The sequence below is a fragment of the Cephus cinctus genome, unplaced genomic scaffold (assembly GCF_000341935.2).
Source record: "Cephus cinctus unplaced genomic scaffold, Ccin1 Ccin1_scaffold0132, whole genome shotgun sequence".
Classification (NCBI taxonomy): Eukaryota; Metazoa; Arthropoda; class Insecta; order Hymenoptera; family Cephidae; genus Cephus; species Cephus cinctus.
In genome coordinates this window covers 1993771-2018458 of record NW_014332865.1, presented here as the reverse complement: position 1 = coordinate 2018458, position 24688 = coordinate 1993771, and the positions used below count along the sequence as shown (strand labels likewise).

General features: G+C 39.5%; 2 protein-coding genes across 7 annotated transcripts; both read left to right on the top strand.

Annotated features, from left to right (window-relative positions):
* Positions 1-2049: 2049 nt before the first annotated feature.
* Positions 2050-16118, top strand: LOC107263156 (lateral signaling target protein 2 homolog). 3 transcript variants are annotated; one of them, XM_015730072.2, is made up of 6 exons: positions 2050-2319; positions 8723-9145; positions 9236-9580; positions 9664-12056; positions 12139-12437; positions 12511-16118. In XM_015730072.2, exons 1-6 carry the CDS (start codon positions 2284-2286, stop codon positions 12789-12791), a joined length of 3777 nt encoding a protein of 1258 aa, XP_015585558.1. In that variant the 5' UTR covers positions 2050-2283; the 3' UTR covers positions 12792-16118. The 3 variants fall into 3 exon arrangements, with proteins under 3 accessions (XP_015585558.1, XP_015585557.1, XP_024936324.1); XM_015730071.2 differs by having other exon boundaries at positions 9224-9580; XM_025080556.1 differs by having other exon boundaries at positions 2294-2413; positions 9224-9580.
* Positions 16119-16672: 554 nt separating this feature from the next.
* On the top strand, positions 16673-21496 carry LOC107263157 (cilia- and flagella-associated protein 58). Of its 4 annotated transcripts, XM_015730075.2 has the most exons (10): positions 16673-17869; positions 18039-18167; positions 18331-18563; positions 18648-18924; positions 19004-19236; positions 19308-19719; positions 19914-20184; positions 20271-20785; positions 20869-21093; positions 21158-21496. In XM_015730075.2, exons 2-10 carry the CDS (start codon positions 18042-18044, stop codon positions 21428-21430), a joined length of 2565 nt encoding a protein of 854 aa, XP_015585561.1. In that variant the 5' UTR covers positions 16673-17869; positions 18039-18041; the 3' UTR covers positions 21431-21496. The 4 variants fall into 4 exon arrangements, with proteins under 4 accessions (XP_015585561.1, XP_024936326.1, XP_024936325.1 ...); XM_025080558.1 differs by lacking the exon at positions 18331-18563 and having other exon boundaries at positions 17855-17869; positions 18039-18153; XM_025080557.1 differs by lacking the exon at positions 16673-17869 and having other exon boundaries at positions 18039-18153.
* Positions 21497-24688: the final 3192 nt, after the last annotated feature.

Below are 24688 nucleotides of genomic sequence, written 5' to 3'. Positions count from 1 at the left end.
CCTTTATAAGAGAACCCCCACGCATAGCAGCCCCTACGATACGCGTACCTACCCTCACATAAGGGATGGTGTACCAAGCCTCTTAAGTATGTGGTTCACGTTATTGTTGTGTTTCATGCGTAATACGTAGCTTACTAGCTGGCCTCAATGGACTTGGGACAATAAGACCTGTAATCAAATTCTAATTAATATTAGGTGCTATTGTACATAGACTATAGCGACGTGATAATTTGCTTCTGGTCGACTTAGACTCTCTCTTTAGCTCCCTCTTCATTCCTGTCACTCCTCAAAATAACTTATCTCTCTTGGACTCAATGATGGTACTGAAGATCGAGAATCGAGACTCGTCTCGATCGAAATTACCAGTCTCGATTAACGTCTGTCTGATGACATTCCTTTGACTAGTGTCAATGTCAGCCGAACACTGCGTCTGATATTGATGTAATTAATACGTTATGTAACATAATTTTCAACTGACGTATCTGATTATAGAAATTAATCTTCGTTACGTCCCACTGTAATGTCATTAAATGAAAATATCTTTCAAGTTTGTACAATTTTGAATATCGTATTTTTGGCATGTACAGTTACAGTGTGCCAATTACAGTATTTACAGTGCTAATAGGAAAAAATGATATTATGGAATATAGCGTCTTTGAAAAATATAAGAAAAAATGCAAACCTGTCATGAATATTATAATTGAAGTTTTTGAACTCTAATGAAAATTTTATGTACGAGATTTATTATTATCTGAAAATAGCTTACAAGTAATGTATTTAATAATAATTATTCAAGTTGACTGTTCTCGGAGAAGAAATATTATTTTGTATTACGATGGTCGCCATGTTTTACACGTGCTTGTCAATAAATTGTCAGATCATTGATTGATGATATTTGGAACAAATCATCAAGTTACACTTCTTTCTACTTGGGTGAACGATGAGGTTTATTTACTTGTAACAAGAAAAATTACACTGCTCATATCTTAGAGTGCTTGAGAAAATTAAATAATATTAACTTTATTAGATCCGTTACGTCTTTGATTAATTTTACGCATCCTATAGTCAGTTTCAAGAAATTGAGCTTCCGTAAGGATTGATAATTTTTTAATTTAAAATTATTGTTATATTATTAGGTACCGTGCAAAATTCTATAAGGATATATTAATCGCAGTTGCACGACTTATATAAGTTATTTTTACTGATATCAGATTATGATGGTTAATTTTAGAAATAATATTGCTATATGTATGTCATTAGCCGTGCTTATTAGGTACCGACCTTAGGAGTACTTCCTAAATTTACTGCCAGTACTTTGAGCATGCTTGTGTCTCGCTCTATTGTGTGTAGGTAAACAGGGACACTGCCATACTTGTACTGGCAGTGAATTTCGGAACATACCCCTGGTAGATGTGGCAAATTGACTATTCGCCAAGGTAAAGTAAATGGGAAAAAGAGGCATGCAAAAAGTTTCGGTCAATTGCGCTGAGTGGTGGAATTCAATTAACATTCAACTCTGAGGCAAAACAATAATCATACAATTTCGAAAGAGTAGGAGTATTGGTTTCATTAGAGAAATTGATGCTTTGTGCTTTTCTTTTTTTTAAACATCGTTTATTTGAATCCTAAGTAGAAATGCGTGAAGATTGTGCGTCATACGATTAATATATCCAGAAAATTTATTACCATGAAATTCACTGAACCAAGCCTTATAAAAATACTGTCATCGACATTACATCGTCGCGTAAATTTAATTATATTAAAATAGTAAAGTTAAGATATTTATAGTTAATAATCAACCCGTTGATCTTTTCCCAGTTACATTTTATCGCATGAAACAAGTGTCGGATAATCAGTATATGTTTGCAACTGAAAAAATATAATTAAACAGAGATGACATCTAGTGCATTATTAGTGAACTAAAGCAGTTACCAGTTCCACCGGCAGATGCGCTACCTATAAAGTCCAAGGCTAAATGGACTGTCATTAATAGCAATGGAGCATGCGCTCGCGCATGCGCTCTGACGAACAGTCTGTCCGCTCGTCACTGCATGACGCGCGACTCCTGTCGGATAGTTTTTCAAGCATGTCTGCTCGGTGAATATTCGATGCTGTTGCATTAGCGTGCATTTGCGCTGGAAAGCTGTGGTGTGTCGTGTGTTGTGTGCGAGTTGTTAGTGCGGATCGTCATTAAGGGACGAAAAGGCATCGCTATGAATCGAGAGGGAGGATCGTGGCAAGCGCAGTGACCCACAAGCCATAAGAGGCCAGGAGTTCCCTGCGATGGAGTCCATCAGAAAATGGTTCTACAGGCCTAAGGTGAGCACCTGAAAATAGGTGTATCGACTCTCGCAATCACGACTCCGCTCCATGTTAATGGCTCCATAAACTTTAAATCAACTGATAAAAAAGGGTATGAGCAACAAAAAAAGTCACCAGCAAGATTTAAACAATTGTGAACAGACGCTCGTGGTCACTTTTGTTTACCATCGTAATTCATTCCCCACGAATGACTTCGTACTTGCTTTGTTTAGCCAAGAGGACTTGCTCGTTACGTACATCGAAGAGAGGGACATTTGCACGCACTGCAACCTTCTGTCTAGTCTTATCAGCTGATACACGAGTGACAATTAATTGTTCCCTGATCTGCCTTCATCCACATGTACTTCGTGCATTGGCCCGTATAACGAGTGTACCAAAAATAGCTGTCACTTCTAGATACACAAACCCTGTATCATACAAAATGACGCGCGCACGTATAATCAGTAGTGTCTACCTTGTACTCTCTAGAGTACAAAGTACTACTCATTATATGATAAAGAGTTGGGAAGGTATGAGATTATTGGGATGTAGCGTGTCGTGCAAAAACCGAGGCCACGCCAAGTCACTGGAGAGCCATAGTGCCATTCTATCCATGTTTTGTATTATAGGCTCCGAAATGACTGAGGTCACGGCGAACATCGTCATTGGGATTTATCATCTTATAGAAGTGGCGTTAGCAACAAGATTTTACTAAGTAAATCGATACGTAACGTATTACGATAAAACGATAAAAATCCGTATTCTTTCATATGCAATAAGCGCGCGAGATATGAAATTCATTACTGAAGTTGTCATCGTTACTCAACTACGTATCATTAATGATTATGGATACAATCACTCTCTAGGTACACATTGTCGCTGAGTACTAACAACCTTAACAACTCCGCCAATTAGTGACAGCAAGACATTTATGTTCCAGCAGTCTACACAAAATGAAATCTTTCTTGCTAGACGAGACCTCTTGGTCTTTAACCTATTTCGTAAAGCCTCGACGTTACTTTGCATATGTAGTAATAAATACTTGGTATCGGAATATTTGTTTCCTTGAAAAATTTTACTTAACGTGACAGACTAATCCTACAGAGCTTACGTTGGCTTTATGTAAGCTCGATATAGCCCGTTATTAAAAATACATCAAAACTATTCTCATAAAGCGCCGATAGAAACTCTCTACGAGCCAACTTACAGTTTCACGAACTTCTATGAGAACTCTCCTCTAAGTCAATCGATTCGATCGATACGCATTACTAATGAATACCGTATTCGATACAGTCAGACAGCCGCTCCTGCGATATTACACCGTAAATAGCTATTTCGTGAGGCACTCTAACGTTACTCGAATTTCACGATATAGCGCGGTATACCGGGTAGTACAAATGTAACGATCATTTGTAGTGTACTTTCTGATACGTGGATCATACTTTATCTCATAAGGTAAATTACTTTTTCGGTTAGGACAAAGTATAGAACAACTGGTTTGAAGAAAAATTGTATAAAACCATTTGGCATGTACTCTCTCTGACAGTTACGGTTCAGAGACTATATTTATATAGAGGGTGTACAGCGTGAACTTTCTATGGCCATCGGTACGGTCGTTAGGTTAGGGTCCGACGACAAAGGGAGGGATGAAAAAAGCCGTACGTATGCAGGGATGATGGCGAAGGCTCCGAAACGCGAGCGAGTGGGAGGAATGGAAGAGAAAGAAATATATTCAACGACTCTACGAGCCCATGAGTCATCCTAGACACAGATCATTATGATACCAGTCATGCGAGACGCAGTCAGGACTCCGTTGAAAATTTCAAATATCATTTGCCATTAGGAGAGGGGTCCTTCGCCATCCATTGTCGTCCCTGTCGCAAATTTATGCGTCTGTTTACGAACGTTGCGCTAGCTTGGATACAGCGTCAGCTGGATACGAATTCATGAAAATTAGACGACGCCACCAAAAGCGAACTATTACTCTGTGGAATATTTACTAATTGCTAGGTGATTACGAGAGAAGAGAAATTAACGCAATTTAAAATATAAATAAAGGGAAACCCAATAATTGCAGGGCAGTGAGAAATTAGCGGATTCTCTAATTCAAATAGACGTTATAAATAGCACTTGGGTCGATCGACATTTTCGAAGATTATCGCAGTCTCCTTTGTCAGTTATCAAATAAGCACCATTATCCCTACTCGTGAACGTGCCAAATTCTTGGCGATAGTGAGAATGCGGAATTGAGCAAAGTCGTGCCGTCGCACGAGACGCGTCAAGAGTCTTTTATCTAAAGATAAATTTCATCTTGTTGAATACGACAATTGTTCTCGTATCACGACGCGGATTTCGCGTAAGTACTTAAATAAAAAATACAGAGTCCTCTTTGCCATCGCGGTTGACGTTTATTTTCACGTGTCCTTCGCTGCAGCATTCAGACTGCCATTATATCGACTGTCGGTATCCATACGGCCGCTTTTCAATTGTCTCTTGGGAGATCCGATTCTTCGTCGCTATGGGCGATTTCCCCACGTTTCCTGAGATATCACGAACGCCGGCTGTTTCAGAGGTCGTATCTGGCACGTGACGAAGGACAATTCGTACGGTCTGTTCTATCAGTCGCAAAGCTACGAAGAAACGATACTGAGATTGGAATCAAGCGAGTGAGACGTAAAGCCATATTACAGCACAAAAATGCGCGGACATTAAACGTAGGTTTTCTGATTGACATTGAACCAACCGTGCACTCCCACAGTGAATCGAGCTACGATAATATCATACTTAAATATATACGTCTGGCTACTTCCGTGTGACTTGGTTTCGTAGTAAAATTAATTCATCACACAATATACAGGGTGTCTATCGTTATGATGTCATCGCCAGACGACTCACTCGCTTGTATCGTTACTCGTGCCACTTTTTGAAAGCAGATTCTACTTTGTTTTTTGCATTTTATTTTTTTCTTAATGTCTTGTTTACGCTCGCGCGTTTACAGCTATGACCACATGTATTTACCACGCTACATGTGTATGCATATATATACAGATGGAATTCGACTTTTGATAGGTCGATGCGTTTCACTTCCAACACTACATGTGCTTTCCATATTAATGTATTAGGTCACGTGATCACCGATCTTGTTTTACTATACGGCCATAGAAACATGTGTCCTTGCGAATCGTGTTCGCGTCGACACTTTCTGAACACGGTTATCGCACGCTCGCCAATTGGCTACAAAACAACAGTGACGAATTTTACGTCAGTTTCTCGTCGACATTTGTTTGTTGTATCTTGCGTCCAAGTGAAAATTTTTATTCGTCTTTTAACGATTTTACTGACTTTTAGCAGGTATTTGATAAAAACATATTTCTTTATCGTTCATTTTCAATCTCATCCCAGCAACCAGCATTCTATCCATTCTCGTCAACAGCCTCGCCGTGAAAATGCTTCTTTTCCGTAATTTTCCGCGATTTATTAGTTTCGCAAGGTTCGTCCAAAAATACCAAAAAAAGTTGATTTTTCAAATCTTTTTCTTTTTCATGCGACGTTCAAAACCCATCGGTCCCACGCGGGTCTTGTCGCGTAGGGAGATCGTCTTGAATTTAGAAATACAGACATCACAGGCAGCCAAGCCGCCGGCTACAGTTGCGAAATGGAACCGCGGCAAATGGGATAGGATGCAGCGTGTTTTTGTTTTGTTATTCCCTGAAAAGTATGCATACTCATATATACATATTATACATATTATACATATATATTCAAGTATCCGCATTTCGTACGACGCATGTCGCTTCTTTATTCGTCGCTTCGTCACTGTTCAGTCGTTACGACACGCCGTAAGCGGTAATTCCATTACTTTGCGAATTCATTACCAAAAGCTAACTAGCTGCCGGGAGACAAGACATCCCGTGACTAATTGGCGATAACGAAACGAGCGACCCGCTTGCAGTCACTACCAAGCTCCGTTGCACGAACCTTCGACGTACCGAAAACCCCAAGAATAAAAATATCGTCGCGTATCGCGTCGGTTTGCGATCAGGCAGCCGTGAATCTGTGATACACTTTCTAAACATTGCTGACGTCACTTGCCCACGCGCCAGGAACGAACGCGCGTGTTTCGCTGTCTGCACCGGGAAGGGACACGACGGATATACGAAAAGAATCGGGCTTCCTGACTTTCTCTGTTTTAGATATCAAAGGGAGAGAGAAGACGAGAGAGAATATTATTTCTTTTTTCTAAGGAGCTTCGACGTGCTCGATCAGCTGACTCTTACTTTCTCGGAAAATGATCTTCAAAGGAAGCACCGTGCCTGATCTCCTTCGGCTTCTCGTAAATTATCATTTTATCTTTCGTCGCGCATCCACCTGCATCAGTTTACGTTTTAGCTGCGCTCCATCGACTCTTCACGGTTCACGTTGCTTGCGTAGGTCCTGTGGCAGAGATCGCTATTACGAATTCCTGAATATAAACGCGTCCCTTCGCGGATCGCCTTACCGTAATATTGAGGGATTTTCTCATAAGATAAAATATTAACGTTAAGAATCCATATGCCTGGACAAACGTGATGCTCGGGGATGAATGACTGTTCTATTTTTATTTCTCACCATCCTTCGTTATTATTATCCAAGTGTCCCAGCTACGTCACTCGCTCGTTACATTGTATTTACCGATCAACGATCTACTGTACTTGACTATCGAGAGTGGCACTAGACAAAAACTTTGACTCCCGTGCCAAGAGGACACGGTGCATCCTCATTCTACTGCATCGGAGTGAAGCACGTAGATATCGGCGTGACGAAAAATTGCTAAATCAAACCGGAAGCTCGAACCGGCAAATTTCCTCGTACAATTTTGCCCGGGCGAGACACTTTTGAAGACTCGCTCCCGATAAACAACGTGAACGCAGCCTTCGCTGATCGTATTAAATGTACTACGGGGCATTTCCATGGGACTGCAATATCTTGGAATTGCATTGAAGGACGATATCGAGTTACCGCTTTGCGATATTAACTTAACGCGGTGCCTTGAGGCTCGATACCAGGAGCCTATCGAGTTTCTCGACTTTTCAAACTCAACGGAAATCCACGTTCGGTACGAGAGTTAATATCGATATGCAGTTAATCGAATCGGCCATTACGTAATGCTCCCACCGACTGTTCGATGGTTTTAATATACAATTTGGATTATTGATAACGCGCAGGAGAATCATGCCGGACCATGGTTCCTCTCTCGTGACACTTTGGTCTACAGCGTTCAAAGCCTTTCGCTTACGCCAATGGTGCATTGTTTCGATGCAATTTAATTCGTATTTAAATGACTACCGGCAGCTTCATAGAAACGCACATTGACCTGTTGCGGTATACTTTTTGTTTCGTATCATTCTCCACATCCCGGATGACGTTTCTGTATGAGCTGGGATTCTCGCTATTAGCTGCATCGGACGCCACTCTTGTATATATGACCTATTCGTGGGAGAGACGATTTTTCGAGAATTTACGCAGACATTTAACGGCTTGACATTATCGCGTGGAGTAATGGTGGATATTCTGAAAGAAATTTTCATTGCGCAACATTAATGCCTTCACTCTTCCAGTGAACGTTGGGTTATAAAGATAAGTCAAATAAATTTGTATTAAACGGCGCAGTATGCTATATGCGTTTTATGCTTCCTAGACACCTCGGGTCTCTTACTGTTAAACCCACGTGGTATATGACAATGGTATATAACGTGGTATACCACAATGGGTTGCGAGAATGGAATATTGCGATATTGCATATGTCCACATGCTCACGCGTTTATCTAAGTTTCCCAAAGGTAATCGTAATGGGAAAATATTATCTCTGTACAGAGCGCACGACAATGCATCGAGCGATTTGAATTAACGTAGGAGTGTATCTAAAATATTAATACCAGCCACTCGACGACAGACGGAATTTCTACGTGGAGAATAAAGGAGACATTGTATCTGGAACCTTTATTTATGACGGATCGAACACATCGATTACGTAACGTCTAATTGTTCCATCGTTGCCTCGTTAATTGTGCTGAATTTTATTATTCACTGATAACAGCTGCATTATATTCGCGCGGATATCATTTTGTGACACACTGTACACACGTGGGCGAGAAAAATAAGTCGTGGTTAACGATCGTACCCAAAGTCATAAAGCATCGTCTATATCTTTGTATCACTTGCAGCCAACTTCATATCAGTCTATTCTGCTTGTTTCCACGATACGATAAGAATGCATTTGTTTTTAATAGGAAATTGAGCAAATTCGAAAAAAAAAAATTGTCTGCTCTTCGTTCGACGCGACAGGGATCGTATACTCGTATTTCCATTTTGAAAGTAAATCCAGTACTATAATCACTGGTTGGATTTGGCTTTATCTCATTTGCAATGAATTCTTTTTCAGAGGGACGATACCAGCTTACTGGCTCAGTTTTTCTACGCCGATGAGTCCTTGAATGCAGTAGCCTGCGAGTTGGACTCGTTTGATGGTCGTCAGGAGCCCGAACGATGCACGACCCTTGTGAATCATTTGAGACATTGTCAGGACAAGGTCCTGACAATCTGCAATCAGATCATGGATGACCTCATCCCCGAGAGCAGGGCCAATCGGGATTTTCGCGTCAAGTTCCCGGATGACGTAATGCAGGAAAACCTCGCAGGGCAACTTTGGTTCGGCGCTGAATGCTTGGCTGCTGGTTCTTCCATTATGAACAGAGAAGCTGAGAGTTCAGCCATGAGACCCTTGGCGAAGGCACTGACAAAATCTTTGGAAATTGTAAGGAATCTCCTGAGGGAACATGCTCTGAAGGGCCAAATGAATTTGAAGGTAATTACTTTTTATGGATACCTCGAGGTATTTCTATGGTAAGTTTAATTGATATGACTGTGTAATAAATTATAAAAGCACGTATTTCAGACTCAAAACCCTCTCGAACCATCGCTGGAGAAGCTTATTGAATCTTTGAAGATATTTGATCGGCTGTTTGCTGATTTTGAATTGTGCTACGTTGGCGCCATGGTACCTGTCAAGTCTACCAAGGAGTACGAACAACAGGAACTCGTATGCGTACTTTTCTCGGAGACTCTACAGAGAGCATTGGAAAGAGGGCTGCTCAGTCAGGCTGACGTCGATAATTATGAACCCGCTTTGATGTTCACCATTCCTCGTTTGGCTATTGTATCGGGTCTGCTGGCTTCTCCTGGAGGACCTCTGTGTCTCAATTCGGCCGACACTCTCAGTGAAATGTTCAGACCATTCAGGGTAAGTCTGGAGGAAGAGACTAGAAGATCTTGGTTATGTTGGGAATTTTATATCTCATTGCAAATTTATTTTCTGTCTTTCAGACCCTCCTTCTTAAGATAAGAGAACTACTCTGGACGCTGAATAATCGTGAGCTCTACATGCTGGAGAAGCTTCTGTGCTCTAACGAGGAACCCTCAGCACCTATAACGCAAACTACGAAGTCTACCTATCAGGATGTACCGGATTTGGAAGAATTTGTTCATAACTTTTACACTGATTATCCAAACTGCAAGGATTTCATCGTGGATTTTTATACCGTCACAAGAAACACGGGGAGCAATATGGATGAGGTAGCCAACGACGCGGTTCAAATATTGGATCAAGAAAATAGGAAGGTGGAACATTCGAGCGACAGGAAGTCCTTGAAGGAACGTGAGAAACGTCGAAAGGAGAGAATCGGTAAAGATACGAGGCCAGAAGACTTAAAGCGATCCGCACACTTTAAGGAGGTACAGGATGACGAACGTAGGGATGCTGTTCTCGATGAGGATGCGAGGATTCGAATTGAACGAGAACGCTATCTCGAGGAATTAGAACGTAGGAATGGACGAACTTCATTGGTAGATCCGCCAGAATCGAATTGTCAGAGGCACTGTAACTCCCAGGAACAGGAAGTTAGTCAAAGCAGTTCTACAGTTAATCCTGGCTCGTCCCAATCTTTAGTACAGTGCATAGAAAGACAGGATAGTGCCGAGAGTAGAGTTTCTAGCAACGCCGAAAAAAGCAGAAATAACAGCATGGAGAATGATGAGGATTATACGAATTCAGACATCACCCAAATACTTGGCTCAACCGACATCATTGAAATTCCTCAGACTCAATATCTGCTAAATCAAGTCTCCCACGAGAATAACGTATCTGGCGAGACTATTCACATTCAAAATTCTCTGCCAGATATGGACTCGAAAAAATTAATTTCCGAGGCGAACAAGACACTGTCAAATTTACTACTCGATGGCGAATGTCAAAATGAGATTTCTGAGCAAACAGATTCAGGAATTTGTACAGTGATATCATCTGAAAATACTAGTCTCTGTGATAAGAGTCCCGAGGAGAAGAAAACTTTTGCCAATGACATCGAGCAAGGTGACGAAAGAACTTGCGACGAGGAAGAGGAACAGGAAAATACGAGTTACTCGTGCTCGAATTTGAATTCGCCTAAGAGAAAGAATTCGAATATATCGGAAAGTTCGTGTGTCTGCAGTCTTCGGAGTTCAAAGACAATAGCGTCTTTGGATAGTTCCATAGAGGTTCCTGGACTGAATTCCGCGAGTACAGAGTCCGCAAAGAACATTCCAAGGATATCGTCGAATTTCGATGGAACCAATGAAGAGTTCGTTGGTCTGGCATATGGCAATGGTCAGATATCAGTGTGTGATTCTAATCAGCCTAGCTTCCAGATCAATTATTCCGAGAATTGGGAGAATCTTAATCTAAATATCGACGCGTCCACATCAAGAAAGGAATTCTGGAATGATCTCAAATGCGAGAATTGTCCCTCGACCTCGCGAAGTATCGACAAGATTGGTAACAAGATTGAAAAGTATGCCCAGGAGAAGATGGCTGTGAAACGAGCAAAAGATGAGAAACAAAGGAAACGGCATCAGCGTAAATATGAGAAAAAGTCAAGTCGTAAGGATCACGATAAGATACACAATAGCATTCCCTATAGTGTGCAGAACCTCCAAGTGCCTACGAGCACCGAGAGCTCAAGATCCAATTCCACTGACCGATGCCTGAATCCCAGGCTGTCGAATTTTGGAGCCAGTTTGCATCCCAGTCAGAATACAAGGCAAATGCCTAATTTCGGAAGTCACAGTCCTCACACGAGTCCACGACTTCAGCACTTTGACACTCGGGTTACGCAAAATGTCGGTCAACGTTTTGATTTGAGTCATCGGGTGCACAGAAACAATTCATCACACAATAAGAAGCTTCTGGATCACAGAAGGTCGAGATCCGAACAAATTGCTAGGATAAAGAGAAGAGATTCCGACAAGAGAGAGAAGTATGAGAGAATGATTGGTAGATCCGAACACGGAAGAAGGAAGTCTAGTCCCAGAAGTCCCGATGAATTATTAAATGATGGTCTGGGACCTAGGACTGATAAGAGTGGTCTGGTGGTGACAGAGCTAATCTCTCCGAGCTCTACACAAAACTGTTCATATCGCGGGCAAAAATACAGGGACGGAAGTTCCCAGAGAGCGGCAAGACTAGTTAATCCAGCTGTAGTTTCCAAAGCGCATTCGTCGAGTTTGGAAATGTCATTAGCTCAGAGAGCCGATCTAGAATCCAGTTCCAGCTGCTCCAGTTGCTGCGACTCCAGTTCAGAGACTAGCGAATTTCAGAGCGATTGTCAGGACGACGAAGAGATAGCTTTAGCCATGCAGGCAGCAGAAATTGCTAACAGAAATCAGATAAGGGCTAAATTTCGGTACGCCTCATTTTCGCAATACATTTACTTCTTTGCCCGTAGAGTGATCTCTAATAATGCGTCTTTCTTTGTATTACTGTAGATCTTCAGAGGATCTCGTCCATCGACTTTTCGTTTGCATAGCCGGTGTGGCTGATCAGTTACAAACAAACTTTGCATCAGATCTGAGAAACATTCTGAAGTGCGTTTTCCTCATGAACAGCAGCCAAACAACCGATGAAACTGAAGAAAAGAGTGAGGAAACTGAAGTACCTCCAAGTCAACCAAATGATTCCCCATCGGGAACACCAGACAGAACGAATGAGCTTGAACGACGTGATACTCAGGAGGACGAGGAGGATGAAACAACTCTAGATGAAACAACACCGACCAACGAGAGAAGTATGTCAAACAACCACTATCTAGTGTAAAAACTTCGATAATCAACGACTCTAAATATTCGTCTCAATTGCAGCATCACCGGTAACAGAACGTGGTGAAGAGTGCGTAGAAAGGGCACCAGCCTGGATACCTGATAACGATGCACCAAGATGCATGGCTTGCCAAGCTGGCTTCACCGTAGTACGTCGCAGGCACCACTGCCGGAATTGCGGTAAAGTGTTTTGCGGCCGTTGTAGCAGCAACAACGTACCACTGCCGCGTTACGGCCACACGAAACCTGTCCGCGTATGCAACCGATGCTTTCTCTATCAGGTGACGCCTTTCACGGTCTCCCGTGTCACGTCTGCTAGTTGAATATCTTATCTAATAGAATGGACTATCCTGAGACTGGACAAAACCACTCTCTCGTGAACAATCAAGTTCACACTTAACACGCTCAAAGACAACGTTGTGAGCGTCTTGTTCGATGTAGAGGCGACCGTCCTCGTGATTTCTTTATTCGTTTTAACCATTCACCCTTTTACCTTTGAAAGACCGCGAAGCCTCAAGGCTCGCCTAAGCCATAGAATATATAGCATATAGACGTATACATACCTTTTGCCTCGCGTATCGCATCATGTCGAAATCGACCTTCGTACATGATATCAAAGCTGTACATATAACTATACACCCCGTATACGCATTCCTTTACAAAGAGAACGAGCAGGCGTGCGCGAGTGCATTGCTTGCAAAGAAAATAATGCGTTTAGTCCTTCAACGACGAACGATAGAGCGCCATGATAAATCGACGATGAGAAAGCGAATGATTTTTTTCTTTTAATTCGTGGATCGATCGAGAACGAAGAGTTCTTTGATTGACTCTCTCGTTAAGACTCGATTGGACTGATTAGACTTAGCGCGAGATTTTACCCTTTTTTCTCTCTTCTCTACGTTCTTTCTTTTTCATACTACAACGAGGGAGTAACAGCGAATGCTAATGGAGCCGTTTACTCCAGCGATATAGAAATTACGAGGCTTTTTTTTTCAACGATCTATAATTGAAATAACGTGTAGTTCTCGAGTATATGTGGAGTCATATGTGAGAAACGTGTTAAAGCAGCGCAATCATTTTTATGTCGATGAATTAATTCGCGATTTTTTTGCGCGTTCGCTAATTTTCCAAAACTGACTCGCGACGAGAGGAAGTCGGAAGCAACGGGCGTTTCTTTGTACTCAAAGTTGGTTTTTTAGTATGAGGTATCGGCATACGAATTAATTGGCGCGGTACGGGGACACGAAGTTGGCGATTATGTATAAAGCAGAAAATGGCACGGCAGGTTTCATCGTTAATTAAAGAAATTGTAATGGCTGTAAATTTTCCAAGCATCGCATAAATAAACTGCCGACGTTGGGTGACCTGCGAACCGATTTTTCGTGAAATTCACAACTGTTATAATGGCTCTCGTGCCAACTGTCGTGACAATAAAGTTTTTTCCTTCTTGGGACAGTTCGTACGATTCCGATTTTCGTGGCTGAAATCGATTTTTTTTAAATCGGATACTCAATGAACACCCGAATAAAAGAAATATACGTGTGCATTTGGATTTTAAAGAAGACTGTACCGATCGTAGACATCACAGTGTTTAACCTACTAACGGGCTTTTCATGACCGATACTAATTCTTTTAATAAATTGCAAATCCGACAAGCAAGCCTCTACCCTTTATCGTCTTTCTTCGGTAACCTTAAACGAAAAGATTTTATCGACCTCTCGATCTTCTCTAGTTTAATCCATTTTTCTAGTGTTTAAAAAAGCGTTTCGATATACGATGCGAACTCAGTGCGACTCTACAGGGTGGTCACAAAGAAACTTGTCCGTTCCAAAGATATTTCACTTTCAAAAGAGATGTGACTTTATGACCAGTCTGCATATTCAAATTCTCGAACTTCTCTTACGCATCGAGAAATATTAAGTGCGATTTCCTTATAAATATATACGTAAAGCTTAAGACGAATCCCGAAGACTCGTTATTAAATTTCGTGTTTTCTCGTTGTGACACTTGTGATTCGTCGATAGGACAACTTTTAAGCGATAGGCCGTTCTTCTTTTCCATACGATTAATTAATTGTCAAATATGTGAATAGCGTGTCTCGATGAATTTATTGTGAAGGAAATATGCGTTTAAGCACCGTTCACACATGGGTGCACGTCATCTAGTGAAGAAAATTCCCAGGACAACGAAATCACCCGCAGTGATCGACCCGATCGACACACGAGAAGGCTGAAGAGGCCTAAACCTTCGAAAGAGCCAAAAATTCGTGACTTTTGAAAAGAAATAGAAAACTTTGTAAACACTCCGAGATCAAATCTCAAAAGTGTCCAGTGTCGAAACTCTCGTAGTAAATGTTCGAGCTTCCTCTCCGTTGCGATAAATCAATTTGCAAAGACTGGCGGATCGTAAGAACAAGATCAAGGAAATACGTGAACGCGCGTTGCTGAAAATTATCGTTATCGCGGGCGAGCGCAATCATCAGTTCGCCAATGCGAATAGAGCCCGAAACGTGTTCTTAGAGAGCGCAGATAAATATTTTTATTCCACTTGCATATGTGTCAAACGTCAATTGATATTGGTTGGACGCCAATGACGAAGAGCGCTCCCTTCTCCCTTAGATACTGTATAAAAAATTAAGCAATAGTTCTCGTGAGGCTTTTGTCGATAAAAATAATCGTCACGTTATAAATTAACAATTGAACGTGCGTATTTAAAATAAGCTCCGCGATAATACCGTTGATCGGAGTTAAGTCTTAAACGTGTACATTCGATAATATTTTCTTGATTCAAAAAATGAATATAAAATATTTAGCTAAAAAACACACACAAATACACAGCAGGGACGGTAAATAAAAAAAAAATATTGTGCTTTAAAACGTTGACACTGTGGAAGTTACGGGTGTTTTAAATGTTGCGAAAAATGTATCGATATCGTTGAAAATAGGGGAATCCCCGGAAGACAGTCGAATCCGATAGAGAAAGGCGCAAAAATAATAATGGGAGTCGTGAGAATTTTTTTTTTTATTTGTATCTGGTGACCGAAACCGTCAACGCTGGACCGCGTCTATCCAGCATCGCCTCGAGATACTTTCTAACGGCGTTATGGAAACTACGCGCGAAGGAGTAAAAAAAAATAAAGTGATAAAATTGGTGGAGACTTATTTTTTACAATGACTGACGTCTTGTTAGGCAAAAGGAAGGAATATTAAAAATTTCTATTCGATGCATCGATTCGATTTAAAATAAGAAAAAAAAAGAGTATTGTAAAAAGTGAGGGAAAAAAGGTGAAAATTGAAAGGAACAAGAACAACAAGAAAACAATGGTATCATATGTATTGGGTCTAAATCGCGCCCATGGAAATTTACTCGTCGCTTTATCCAATCCTTTATACGAACGTATGTACTACGTAAGTCGCCATCGGCGCGTGAGCCCAAGAAAAAAAAAACAAGAGTAGCTACGGAGATTTCGATTTCAATGAAACAAATTGTACCTTAGAATTATTTTTATATTATTTGCCCAATTGTAGGTATATTGTTACGTCTAAGCTTCGACGCGGCCGTGCTTGCGTAGAGTACACGTATAAAACAAGAAAAATGGCTATCGATAAAAAAAATGGATTCTCTTGCACAAAAAAAAAAAATAGAAAAAATCCAAAAGACAGAATTCTTCAAAATGACGGCCAAACTTTTGTCTCGTGCCGATACTTTAATGTTTCGAGATGCGTAGATATAAAAAATTGCTGCACAGGGTATAGAGGGATGTATGTAAAGCGCGCTTATCGTTGTTTGCCTTGTTTACGCTAAATAAAAAAAAAATTTACCCGCCACTCGAACCATCGCGGGAAATCGAAGAGCGTCTACGTGAGCACGGTCGTTGAATAATAAAAAGTATAATAAATAAATAAAAAAAAGCACTTAGTAGATACGCGCGAACGAGGAAAATATTCTTAATATTGTATTGTGAATGTGTTTGACCAATATTCGATTATATGCCCTGGTTTTGGTTATCAACTTAATTGAAATATGAATGTAAATAAAATTTGTTATTTAAGATGTTTAAGATTTCTTGTTGTTCGTGAATTATTTTCTTTATCTTTTATTCTCCACAGGCATCCAATGAGATATCGATTTCATTTCAGCTCTATAGAACGCAAAGGGCTTCTGTCGTCATGGTTACCAGTCAACAAAATCAAATCATTTTACATGTCCACAACGTGTTCGGCATACTTGTACATCGGTACACCTGTTCTTTGATATATGTCATATGAAAAGCACTTCAATCGCGAAGAAGTTGTTCGTGAAACAAAGCGTCTCGTTTACTAGAGTGAACGTTCACGTACTCGTAAGCCAGTTCCATTGTGTCTCTTGATTTCATAAGAGTGGTTTAAAAAGTATTTTTTTATTTTACAAAAAAAAAACTAACATTCAAACGTATGTTATACGGGTACATTATTTTTCTTAACCATGAAGCATCATGTGTATTTCACGTGTGAACGGCATACAAAATATTTTTGAAAATTTTATGTATACTTTTTAGACATCTGCTAATAAAAAAAAAAATAGAGTTACAATTGGTGTAAGAATATTTGGTGTATTTTCTCAATTTACGTGCGACAGGAATCATGATGGAAATGGAAATGAACGCTGAATTGGGAAGGGTATGTAAGGATAAAATAAATTTTTATATAGTTTTTGATTTATTTAAGTTTTACACCGGATGTAAGGTATAATAATGTATATGTTTTTTGTGTACGTTAAATTGCACCGAACTACGATGGGACTTACCTACCGAGTATATCCTAGAGTAAAAGCTCTTTCAGTCGAACCAGGATAATTAGATAAAGTCCTTTTAAATTGCTTCTCTCTTTTTTTTTCTAACTTCTCCCAATCGATCAACACTGACATTCTTTTTTTTTTCGTTTTCATCTCTATTAAATTTCTTCATCCAATTTGTCATCTTATCGGTCGACGCACAATTTTCTATAAAGTTTATTGAACTTTTTATACGATTATTCGCTACGTCGTTTGATAATGGAGGAGTACGAGAACTCGGAGGAAGCGCACGCGCGTAAAGGCGATTCACAGGAAAAGGCAGAATATTAATGACGTTATTACTTTTGAATTATTAATCGTTCCCTGTAACCTAATCGGACTAGGAACGAAGGCTTAAGACTTCCGCCCAAGTTCAAATGCAAAAGCTGTGAAAGTGAAACGTATTTGAGGAAAATTTGCAAAACTGGTCGCCCGGTCGACCAGGTCCTGTAATTTCATAAGGGACAACGCTCGTGGTCTAATTCAATTTCAAAATTTCAAGGATGATGGAAGCGAAACCAGTAGCTCGTCATCCAGCGGAAGTTCGGTGGGAACCGTATTTTGCACTTTGGAACAAGATTATGCCAGGGTAAGGATCATGAAATATTCCAAAATGTATATGAAGAAGAAAAAAGTTAAAAAATACATAAATATTTTCCTCAGTGCTATTTGTACTATATATTGCACAATTACTATACTATTGTTTGTTACTGTATAATATTTTTCACTGTACCAAATTATATGAATTTTTTGCACAGGTGATGAACGAGATGAAGAGCAACGAAGCGTTGGCCGCTTACGAACCCGAGTATACAAGACTTTTCGAAACTTTGTACAAGATTCATAGACAAGAGGAAGATTTATCTGAAAAATGTGAGATTTTAGAGGTAATCGTAATTTATATCTTACGACTTTACGACTGGACCAATGACTTTTGATCTAAATCGCTAAAGTTTATCCAAGTTCTCAGGAAAGTTTTAAAGTCGCATATAAAGTACAAGGAAAAGCGTACAAGTATCTCTGTTCTTTCAAACTTTTCTGTTCTCCCAGGATGTCGTAGTTGAGAATAATCAGAAGATCTATGAGCTGGAAAAGATCGTGGAAGCGGACGAAGAAATTATAAGTAAACTCAAGCAGGAAATTGTGAACGTTATGAAATTGGCTGACGCAGCTCATGCGCGGGAACAAAATGCGCAGGAAATGATTGAAAATTTGCGACTATCAATATCAAAATTGAATCACGAGATCGACGAGAAAAACAGACAGCTGGGAATGGACGAGGAGTAAGAACGGAAATATATTTGAGCGATGAGCGAATATTATTTTTTCGAGGAAAATATGATTGTGATTTTTTGAAAAAATTTCAGTAACGCCGTTAACAAGCAGAAAGAAGGTTTGCTCAGAGAGAGGGAACGTCTTATGGGGGAAATGGAAACTTTGAGACAACGTATGAACAACATTGCCGTATATACGGAAGAATTGGAGAGAAAGAATAGCGCTACCGATCAACGAATGGCTGATATACAAGAGTCAATGAATACGCAATTGAATGAACTTTCAAAAGAGCACAGAGCCCGCGAAAGGGCTGAAAATGAAGTTCAGCAGCTTCAGGAAGAATTGAAGATAAAGACTACCGACCTGCAGGTAATACGAATACTATATACGTATATGTAAATATAATTGCACGTTGACAATCAACGTCGATAATCGATTATTCGACCAGACTGTAACTGGCGCCCAGAAGATGGCGAATAATCAAATTCAAAAGTTAGAAAATCAATTGAAAGATCAAAAGAGTACGAACGAGAAGATGCAGAATGAAATCGATGATCTGAAGTTACGACGAATGACTTTACAAAACGAGATTAATAATATGAACGTGCAAATGGAATCGATATCCAAAGCATTGGAAGAAAAGAATAAAGAATTGAGAATGTTGACTCAACTGAACAACAGGTTACGAGTATTAGAATTTCAATTCGTAGAAACGAATGACAAAAATTTCATTCGAAAGTATCAAATTTCAGATTGAAGTCCGAGATGGGGAAATATAAAAATGAAAAGGATTGGCTAACGAAAAAATTGGTCAAGCAAGAATCGATGCAGTTTAAGATCGAGCAAGAGCTTAGCAAATCGGTTGCCAGTTTGAAGCATGCTGAAAGCGAGATAACGATGTTAAACAAACAAACGGAGACTGATAAGAAAACCATAGAATCCTTGATGCGCGAAAAGGACATAATAACTAAGAACATGGCAAATCTGAAGGAGACAGTCAAAAAATTCCAGATAGAATTGGCGGTATACGAACAGAATAAACGGAAGCTGGAATCGGAGACGGATGAACTTACGCAAGCGTCTAATGTCGTCAAGAGAAACATGGAAGCAGTTGAAAAGGAACGAGACAAATTTAGTTTAGAAGCTCAGGAATTGGCACAGCAGGTAAACCTAACCTATTCGAGTAATCGGGTGAAATTAATAAATATCAAAGGGGGTCAATAGGATCATTATAAATTACATGAGATTCCCAATAAAGAATAGCGAACCGATACGAATTGATCCTTAGAGTCCAATTTATATTTATTTATTGATATAATAATAATAATGAGGATCTTGATTATTTCACATGCGAATAGGTAGAGGACGGTATGGATGAACTGAGACTGAAGCAGGTTGAAATATTCGATTTGAAGAAACGTTTGGTTGAAGCGGAAACAAAGTACAGGCAACAACAAAATCTATTTGAAGCTGTCCGTGCTGATAGAAATTCATGTAGCAAGAGCCTGATAGAAGCACAGGATGAAATTCAGGAGCTAAAGAGCAATTTCAAAATCACTAATCATCAGATAGAACAGTTGAAAGAGGACGTGGCTACTAAGGAAGCTAGTTTGATTAAAGAAGAATTTCGTAAGTTGTTTTTTTTTAACAGTATAAGGAAAAAATTGCATTGTACTTATCTCGATGAACTCACTGTCGTCTGTGGATCCATGCAGTTCTGGGAAAGGCTGAAAAAGAGAAGGAATCGTTAAAGGTCGATTTGGAACATTCGCATAAGGAGAGCAGTGATCTACGTCATGCGATTGAAGAGCTCAAAAAGGAAGAGAAAACTTTCAGACACACTATACATTTGGCTGAGATGGATATCAGTAGATTGAAAAAGGATGTGGATACAATAATGAACGAACGCGATATTCTTGGTACCCAATTAGTGAGAAGGAACGACGAATTGAGTCTTCAGTACAGTAGAATCAAAATTTTGGATGGGACCGTTCAAAGGGGCGAGGCTCAATATGCTCAAAGATTGGATGACATAAGATTACTCAAATTGGAAGTCAAGAAGTTGCGCACCGAGAAGACTCTGTTGTCAAAAAGTATCAGCAATATCAGTGACTTGCGTCAAGAGATATTTCATCTTGAAAGAGATCTGACCAAAGAGAGGCTGAAGGTAATGGCGCTTGAGGAGGAAATGCAGAATCCATTGAATATTCACAGATGGCGGAAACTGGAGGTACCTCAAAGTGTAAAGCTAGCATATTATGATGATGTTCAAAATAATTTTTTTGAATTATTTTTCCTCATTTTCATTCAAAGGGATCGGACCCTGACACCTACGAGTTGCTTGTCAAGATCCAAATTCTGCAGAAGCGAATTTTGAGAATGAGCTCCGAAATGATTGACAAGGAGAAGAAGATCAAAGAGAGTGAAAAGCTGTATATGAATTTACGTGAAATTTTGTCGAAGCTACCTGGACCGGAGGTTTTGTGCATTTTGGATAACACGCAGAAGGCGCTCAGAGAGCGAGGAAAAGAGATGAAGGTAGGTGTAAAAGATTTTGAAAAAAAATAATTTCACATTAATTTTCAATCTTTTTCTGTAACAGTGTCTTGTATCCGAGTTGAACATGTGCGAAACACGTTCGGAAGAGTACAAGTTCAATTTAGAGAGAATGAACAAAGAACTCTGTAACATGAAAGTGAAGTATTATAATTTGAAAAGGAAAGAACAAAAGTCCAAAGAGATGAAGTTAAAAAATTCTAACCAGACTGTATTACCTACTTTAAATATGAATATCCAAAAATATCGTGGGGGTGGTTTCAACATGAGCGCGCCTACGCCTAGGAACTTTTATTCCCTAGATTCAGCAACCAAGTAACGCGGTAATTTTTCTGGTAATTGGTAATTTTTTCTTTCCATTATATTACCCAAAAAAATTCATATCCTGTATATACATATTTGTATTTAGAAAAATAAAAAAAATCTATAATATTGAATTCACCGTATACCTGATCTACATCTACTACACAACACCCTAGTAGAGATGACGCTACCAAGGTAGACCGTAGACACATTTTTTCCCACCAGACATCCTCTTTAAATAACTGAAAGTTGGAAAAACCGATCTTTGTCTCATATAAAAGTATTTCGTAGAGCAAAATGATACAGAGAAAAAAAAAACAAAAAAAAAATGGGAAGCATCGAGTTCGATTAGAAAATCGTCTTCGCAAAAGAATCTCTGTTCAATATAAATTCTTTCGCAGGGACTATTGCGAGACTCGATAAAACTACTTCAATTTGTTTTTCTCCTCGCCAGAAAGTTCAGTCGAAGTATTCCGGCGTAAATGATTCGCGAAGAGAAAAAGAAATTTTCGTTAAGTTGAACGTGAGCCGAACGATCAACCAAAGACAACAGAGTTGGATACGTTCAATCGTGGGTTCCTACGGCTTTAGATTTCGATGTTATCCCGAGAAAGTTTCATCGACGCGTAGTGGAAAAAGTTCATGAGTATTAGCAAAAGTCGTATGAGAGTAATACTAGGTGTTATGAATTTGGCAAAATTTCATAATAGTGGCCAAATTTCAAATTGTTCGAATAGTCGCTCTCGAAGCTGGATAGAAAATAACTGCTTTATCCAGCATCCAAGACGGTGTTACTCAGGACAAATAACTTCTGAAAATAGATGACCTTGCATTTCCGATTTATCGAGATGAATGAACGTCTGCTCTTAAACTTCGAAGACAAAGTACATAGCTCTAGCAATATCGATCTCTTGAAACTTAAAATTTATCTTCAAACTTCCCTCACATTTCACTCTCGATGCCTTCGAATCATTCGTACCGGATCTAGAGAAAGTTCTGCACTTATCACTAAGTATATTATTAATTAGTTATCTAAATCGTTAACAATGCAATGCCATAGTAATAGTCAACAGTTAAGTTTTAGTCGAAAGCATCCTGAAGCACGTTCTTATAAATGATCGATCTCACCGTGTTACCCTAAGGGTATACAGCTTCCTGGTTCATTGAGATACCACCCTAAGGTATTGCCACGTAATAAACTAGAAGATCAAACGGGATCTAAGCAGTCTCTTAGAATTCCGAAACTCGCTTGACTTCAAGACAGTTTCCAATTTACAGTATTAGTGAGTTCAGTTGAGGTAGGTCAGTAGTTTTAATGACAGTCTTTAAAATGGCCCATAAAATCATTCCCACATAATACTCATTAATAAGTATATATAAATATTCAAGCTAAATAACCTTCCAATTAAATTTGTATAATCGACCAAACCTTTGCAAGAATTGAAGTTTTTTAAATTTCCCGCCTGTTCACCACAAACCGCAGTGTCTTAGTTACTCCATGTTATTCCATAACGAATTTTCTATTGTTTTACTACAAAACCCGCGTGACGTCGCACGAGACGACAGATTCGATAAATTTAATTAAAACGATCAATGGCCGCCATTTATGTACGATGTAGTCACAGAAGCATAAAGATCCAATACTATGCAGATTTTCGGCATTAAATCGCGAGACATCGTGCGGCGTAAGAAAATTAAGGTTTCATTAGAAAGCCAGACTATGGCGTGCAGAATGAAACGATCAAAGTAACGAATTCAAAGTGAAATACACGGGCGAGGCAGTTTGTCAAATATTTAAAGACCCCGAAAGCTTTTCTCCCGTAAGTTACGTATACAACGAAGCTATAAAACGCAAAGAGTCAATTTCCGAAATGCCCCATGAAAATAATCGTGAAACGATATCTTGCTAATATCCAAAGCTGAAATGTGCTCTCGATACTCGCGTACCCTGAAGGTTTAATAACGGCATCCGTAAAGAGTCCCCGAGGGAGCCCACATAAATGGCGTACGTGCGACAATGTCCTCGAGTCTAAACCACCCCGATATTTTACGAAACTTCGGTAAATTATTGCGGGCAATACGGCGACGGCGTCGTTTTTAGTAAACCTCGGGGTTCGGTTTTACTGCTTTAAAACTCCCTAAACCATAGCTTAAGTGGCTTCGTCTTCGTTTGAAATTAAATTAGAGCCACGAAAGGATATTCCCTGGATACCGTCCATTTTCTTCCTGTCTCAAATAACATGAACTTTGCGGGCAGAGCCGGTTTCTGCGAAATACCACGGACCTAGTGAAACTTGATAAGGCCGAGTTATCGAATGTCCGTCATAAAGCAAGAAATTGAATTTGTGCATTGCAAAGTGGCTACGTGTGATGGATCCGTATGTCTTTTTTATGTTATAACTTTTGTACGTGATGACATCTCTATAAAATTCCATTTGCGTCACAAGCCGCTAGGATGGCAATGCTATATCTATGTAAGCTGCTAAAGATCGATCGGCTGCACTTTAAATCCTCGTGGCTGTGATACGACAGGGCGTAATAAGTTAAGCTACTTAGAATATTACAATTTTAGATTTTTTTTTTATTTTAACGCGGTAGATCTCAGTCTTATACAGTCTAAGTATCAAGTCATGTTCTCTGTCAAGAGACTCGACCGAGTCTGGCGCCAAGTACCAGGCAACCGGCGATACAGCCGAGGCGACGAATCAAGTCATTAATGATATGACTTTAATACTTTTTGTTAGAGGAATTCATAGCACTCCTGTACTTGGCATAGTTTTTTATACGTGTATTTTTTTGGGGCTGTTCCGTTATACTGCGTCCTTTTCATGAAAGTAATGTAGTTTTCTAGAAAGTTTATGAAAATGGTAACAGAACTATCCGACCATGCACTTAATATCATTCTGATTCAAAGTGGACTCGATCGGCATTCAATTTAATGCAAACTCAAACTTTGAAGTTACTCACGTAAAGGAAAAAAAGGAAAATTTTATTATTGTCGTTCTTATATTCATGAAAAAAACATCAATCGCTGTGACTATTTTTACCCAATATTCCTTTTTATCTAAATGATATATATATATATATATATATACGCCGTCCTCTTAGGAAAAAGAATACAATCCCTTTTTCCAGAGTAACTAGAAAGAGCTCAAAGGAATAACAGTTATAGCAGATCATTCTATGTTTTTACAAAAATACAAAATTCCTCTGACTTCCTATCTTTTATGATTCTTCCTTCCAATTGAGTTAGATATCATTTCTGTATAGGGTT